The sequence below is a fragment of the Limulus polyphemus genome, unplaced genomic scaffold (genome assembly GCF_000517525.1).
Source record: "Limulus polyphemus unplaced genomic scaffold, Limulus_polyphemus-2.1.2 Scaffold519, whole genome shotgun sequence".
Classification (NCBI taxonomy): Eukaryota; Metazoa; Arthropoda; class Merostomata; order Xiphosura; family Limulidae; genus Limulus; species Limulus polyphemus.
Genome location: NW_013666129.1, coordinates 409,477 through 415,500, shown reverse-complemented (window position 1 = coordinate 415,500; position 6,024 = coordinate 409,477). Strand labels below are relative to the sequence as shown.

General features: G+C 35.5%; 1 protein-coding gene across 1 annotated transcript in view; it reads left to right on the top strand.

Moving 5' to 3' along the window:
• The window catches only part of LOC106458822 (mucin-3A-like), a 45,162-nt gene that overhangs the window by 25,737 nt on the left and 13,401 nt on the right, over positions 1–6,024 (top strand). The window contains exons 9-11 of the mRNA XM_022385158.1: positions 1–2,285; positions 2,588–3,039; positions 3,773–4,693. Of these exons, the coding sequence (XP_022240866.1) occupies positions 1–2,285; positions 2,588–3,039; positions 3,773–4,693 (3,658 nt within the window). The remainder of the gene's footprint in view (positions 2,286–2,587; positions 3,040–3,772; positions 4,694–6,024) is intronic.

Below are 6,024 nucleotides of genomic sequence, written 5' to 3'. Positions count from 1 at the left end.
CACCAGCCAACTTTCCAAACCAGCAGTCGTCCCCCAGCCTGTTGACGGCACCAGCCAACTTTCCAAACCAGCAGTCGTCCCCCAGCCTGTTGACGGCACCAGCCAACTTTCCCAACCAACAGCTGTCCCCCAGCCTGTTGACGGCACCAGCCAACTTTCCCAACCAACAGCTGTCCCCCAACCTGTTGACAGCACCCACCGGTTTTCGCAACCAACAGCTGTCCCCCAACCTGTTGACAGCACCCGCCGGTTTTCGCAACCAACAGTTATTCCCCAATCTGCTGACAGCACACGTAGACTTTCACAACCAGCAGTTATCCCCCAATCTGCTCTCATCAATCAGAATCTCCAATTGCTAACTATGTCTTACCCGAATGTTTCTGCCAGTCAAGTTACACAGTCTGTAATTGTCCCTCATTCTACTACTACAAATCAACTACCACAACTCAATTTTAATAAACAAGCTGCTCTTACCACAAGCTATGTTAATAATCATATAACTCAACCTTTAGTTGCTCTTCAATCTGTTACCAATCACTGTAAAAGTAATCTAGTTGTACCCACAGCTGTTACTACAGTTGATAATTTCCAAAGTCAGCAGGTAAAACCACCAGTTGTTTCTCAACCTATATCATCGAACAATCAACATGGAAGCTATCTGAGACAACCAACAGTTTTACAGGCTACTTCTACTAGTGGACCTGGAAGTCGGCCATCTCAGCTACAAGCTGTTACTCAACCTGGTACTTTCTCAGTTGAATCTCTAGAACAGCTTGCGGAACAAGTTTCTGCTAAACTATCAACTATTACTCAGACAAAAGTAGTTCCTGAGTATACTAGTGTCACAAGTAAAGTGACACACCAAGAGTCTCTAACTTTATCAACTGTAGATCCTTGTCACTTTACAGATAAACAAATGACTTTTCATAAGTCTGATATTAAAATTAATCAAATAGATTATTCAGCTACTCAAGCATCTGATCACTTGTCTTTGACCTCTGGTAACTTAACACAGTCAGCTGTTACATCAGTTAAACCTACTAAACATCAACAAATAACTTTACCCAGTTTACTACCTACTTCCTCAAGCATTTCACAGATTACTAAACCTAATAAAGTACCTGTAGCAGAATCTTTTTGTGTTGGTCAGGCAATCCACAACTGTTTTGTCTCGGGTGTTGTAACTCTTACTCAATCAGTTGGAGTTCCAGTGATGGCACCTTCTTTCTCAACTGTGTACCAAACAGCTCCTGATTCACATGATTATATATCTAGTTCAGATTCTCTGCTAGAAATTGAAAAATCGGGACACTCCACAATTGAGAAAAGTGCTGTTTCACACATAGCAGTATGTAAAGAGAAAATGCAATCCTTAATTTCTCATCAATCTGTGTCATCTGTAGACTCCACATGTGCAACTACAATATTGTCACAGGCTCCTTCGTATACTGTTGAAACAGCGAGTGCATTATCAGTAGGGACAGTATCTGTCAGTTCTAAACTTCCATTAATGTCTTCCAATGCAGATATTTCAATGTCTCGTAAACAAAGTGTTGCAACAAACTTGGAGGACCTTAAGCTGGAGTTACAGAAACTGCACAGTGTAACCAATGCTTCTGCTGGTTTAACAGCGAATATTGAACAAGGTTTACAAGCTATTTTTGCACAGACTGTTCCAGCACAAACCATTACCACTCCAGCTCATCCTCAGCCCCAGGTGTTACCTGGACCCCAGCAGACTTCTATTCCTGTTACATTAATATCCCAATCGCAGCCTCGCCTTCCTTTATCTGCCTTTCATGGTCATCACTTTACACCAATCCAATCCCAAGTTCAATCTCCTACTGAAATTGTTTCTTCAGCTGGTACCGGTGTGTCTCATGTTGGTGAAATTCCACATCGGCATTTCTTTTCTCAACCTGCTACTCCCTTTGTAAGCAGTGTAGCATTACCATCTGTGCAACTTAGTGCACTTTCTACAACTGCCTCAAGTACTCGTACTGTTTCTAGCCAGATCCCGTTACATTCTGTTTGTTCAAATGTGCTAAAAACAGATTCTGTATCCATATTGCTTCCAAAATCAGAGCCACTAGTGACAAATATAATTCCTGAACAGTCTAGAATTTCTACTACCACTACTCTGTATCCTAATGTTTCCACTGCTACAGAATCTAGAAATACAGATGTTGGTGTTTTGGCTTTTTCTGGCTCATCATCTGTGTCTAATACCAATGAATTTTCATCGCTAGTGCAACTTACCAGCCTGCCTTTGAATCTTTTACCAGGTAATGTAGCATTATTATAATTTTAAGTATCCACTAACTCTCAGCCAGTTTGCAAATCAAATTAGTTATTAAAAAATGATTTGGTCAGTTTTAACTATTCTTTATACCAACTGATTAAAAGTATGTAGTAAATGATCAAGTAAAGAAAAATTGTTGTTTTTATCTGAAGTGACGGTTTAATATTGAAGGTAAAAAGTTTTCTTAGGTTCAGTTTTTTTTATGGAAGGGATTACATTTTAAAAGTAAGTCCAATTATTCATATTTTGTGTAAATATTTTAACATGTGGTCTTTGTTATTGTAGAGAATTCAGTTTCACAACAAACTGATGGTCAACAACTCATAAAGACAACAAAACAGCAGACCACCCAACTTTCACGATTCCTGGTGACTCCAGTGATAGAAAATCTTCCTGATAAAGCTGGTAGTGTTTGTGATGATAACCAGTTTTCTACAATAGAAATGAAAACATTTTCAAATGGTGAAGAATTGACAATTAATACTACAGAGAGAAGTAAAATACAAGTCCTGGAGTCTAAACTCCAAGGTGATAGCTGTACTATCAGTGTCTCTGAACCAGTAACTCATTATGGTCGTTTCAAAGTAAAGCCAGTAGCGTGTGATGAATACTTGTCTCTTCCTTCCAATATATCAACTCAGAGTATTGATGAGAGACCCATTGTTGAAGGGATAAGTTTTAAACCCCTGTCAGTAGGAGTACCCATTCAAGATGGAAGTAGCCAGACTAGTTCAGAGGCGAGTTTTATCTCTATGGCTATTTTATTCAATATCAGAACGAATATTCTTTTTCTTTTCTTTAAATCTGAATTAAAATCTCATCAACAGGTTTTGAATCTATAGTTTGAAAGGTTCTATAATCAACATAACTGAGATTTGATATTGGTATGTAGGTCTAAAAGTATCCCAAATGGTAATTTTAAAGTAGTTCAAATGTTTTTTTTTAACACTACAATGATACAAGTGTATTTGTATGTTTAATGCTAGTATATCTAATTTAATGGAAACAATACTCTGGATAAAGTTTTCAGCCTCAGGTAAGCAAACTGCTTAATTGAAAGTAACAGTTAGTCAGACTTTTTTTACAATGAATCAGGTTTATTATATACCAGCAGTAGTAAAGTTTTAATAATCATCTTTGAACTGTCTTATGTGACAAAACATTAATTGATGTCCATATCTTTAACTCCATTAATACTTATTGGATGTTTATTGATACTTGTTGTTGGTTTCAATTAACAAAATATTACTGTGTGGTACCATAAGCAAAAGTTCTTTGCTAAGGTACATTATGATCCATTAGCAATGTTATCTATTACTATATAACTTGATTTAAAAGTTTACAGTAATTAAATGCATGATTGTATGTTTGTTTTTCGTATAAACTTTATTATCAGTTTGATTTGAGATATGCATGAAATTTCTTTTTTTTGTTGATTTTTGATTTTCCTTTCATTAACATTATCATCAGGACCTCGAGAGCAGAGGATATGAAAACCTTCCAGAAACAAAATTCCCTTCAATTCGGGCTCATTCCCCAGTCATACATCGTTCCCAGAGTGACCCAGCACATTCCAGAGATTTTCCCCATCTTGCAGTTCCCTCTAATTTAACAGAAAGAGTTTTAGAAAATTTAAATTTGAAACAAGTTGTTGTTTTAGAAGGTTCTTCAGAAACTTTGTCAGCCATTCCTTATAGATCTATTACATCAAGTACTGAACAGTTAGCTTGTGACTCTCCTGGTTCTGATAACAGTACTGCACGCCCCCTAGGTGGCTATGCCACCTTTCCTTCTACTGAACTAGTATACAACTTGAAACACTGTCCCACTGGAGATAATGTTCCTAGAACTTTAGAAATGGCTCTTGCCAAGATAATGGGAATTACCAGGAGTGATCATCCACAACTTTATAACTTGCCTTCTAACCTACAGAGTGAAGGTCATGAACCTTCACTGTTTCAAAGAAAAAATGAAATCTCTACTCGGCTAATGTCTTACCCTTTCACTCATGAGGACCACCTTTTTCAAAATGAGTTGGTACCAATCACTCCAGTTTCATTAATCTTAAGAGATGCTCAAACCCAAACTGAAAAGGTCTCTTGTAGAAATATTGGTATAAATGCTTCACAAAGGCAAAGAGTCTTAGAATCTACTAACTTGTATAGAACTAAAACTGAAACATCCTTAAATTATCTGGAATATAGTAGAGTCCCAAATGTTACAATTTTAGAGCCTGTAAGTTCTTTTCACACCTCTTCTTATAGCCTTGATAAAAAATTAGAACACAAACTTTTGTCAGATTTATCCAAGTCATCAAGAAACCACATGTCATCTCAAGTTTGCAAAACAAACTTGAACCTTGGATGCTGTATGCCATTTGGACAGATTTTGGTAAGCCAGCAAGGTTTTAAAAAAAGAGAAAAAAAAATCTCCAGATTCTACTCTTCTGTCTTGGCAAATTCTTGAAAATCTGCAACCTTCATTTGCAAATGTGTATGCTTTATAACTCTTCCAAACTTTACATTTTTTTGTGCTTATAAGATTATTTAAGCATTTCTTTCTTAACAGCAATGTTTTGCATTTGGTTACCACTTTCTAACAAGTTTACCTTTCAAGTCTATAAGATCTGTTTTCAATTTGTGAAGTTGAGTAATTGCTAAATGTTATTACTACTTTCATTCAAACATCTGTGTAAAGTTGCTATTGCTGTATGAGTACAATGCTCACAGCCTTTAAATGTATACTTGTTATTTTCCTGGTGCACATATATTGGTGCTTTGGGTATTTTGCTCTGCCAATCCTGTAGATACGACAGAATCTGCAGCTTTAATCTAAATCAGTTTTCAGTATCAATTGATTCTTACATTCTTGCTATCTAATTCTGTCATTGCTGTATTCCCAAGTTTACTGCTGTTACCAGTCAGTGTTTAAAGTACATTAATAGATCATTAGTTATCCACTAATTCTGTTTATAACAAGTCAACAATTTCAGTTTTTAACTATTCTTACATTCGTATACACATCAATCAATACTTGCAGCTTTCTCCCTTATCATGCCTTTAATACATACTGACCAATATTTGTAACTTTATTTATTTGCTGCTCCTTTCTTCAATATTTACAGCTTTTCAGTTAATTTTACCTTAAACATGAATTGGTACTTTGTTTCTTAGCTTCAAATGGGTTCACTATTTTTCAATTGATATGTTTTTAGCTGCTTTTGTATTCAGTATATACCATTCAGTACTTGCAGTCTTAACTGATTGTCTTCAATTATTCATTCATACTTTCAGTTGTTTTTTGGATTGATGTTGTCTTTAGCATATATCAATGAATTCTTTCTGGTTTTTTTTGTCATTCTGTTTTCAATATAAAATCACTTCTTTCGGTTGATCTTCAGTCTTTGCACTATTTACTAACCACTTTAACTTGGGATCATTACCTGCCACTTTTTAATATTAATCTGTTTGTCTATTTGAACTTTTTTCTATTTATATCACCTGTTTTAGCTCATTCTTTTATATGCTTAAATCGGGTATTATTCCTTTTCAGTGGATTCTTCTATTTTCATTAAGTGCTTGTGATTTTTTAGCTATCCTTTTTTTTTCAATCATATGCTAATTAGCATTGAAAATTGTTACCAGTATTCTTCTATTTTCATTAAGTGCTTGTGATTTTTTAGCTATCCTTTTTTTTCAATCATATGCTAATTAGCATTGAAA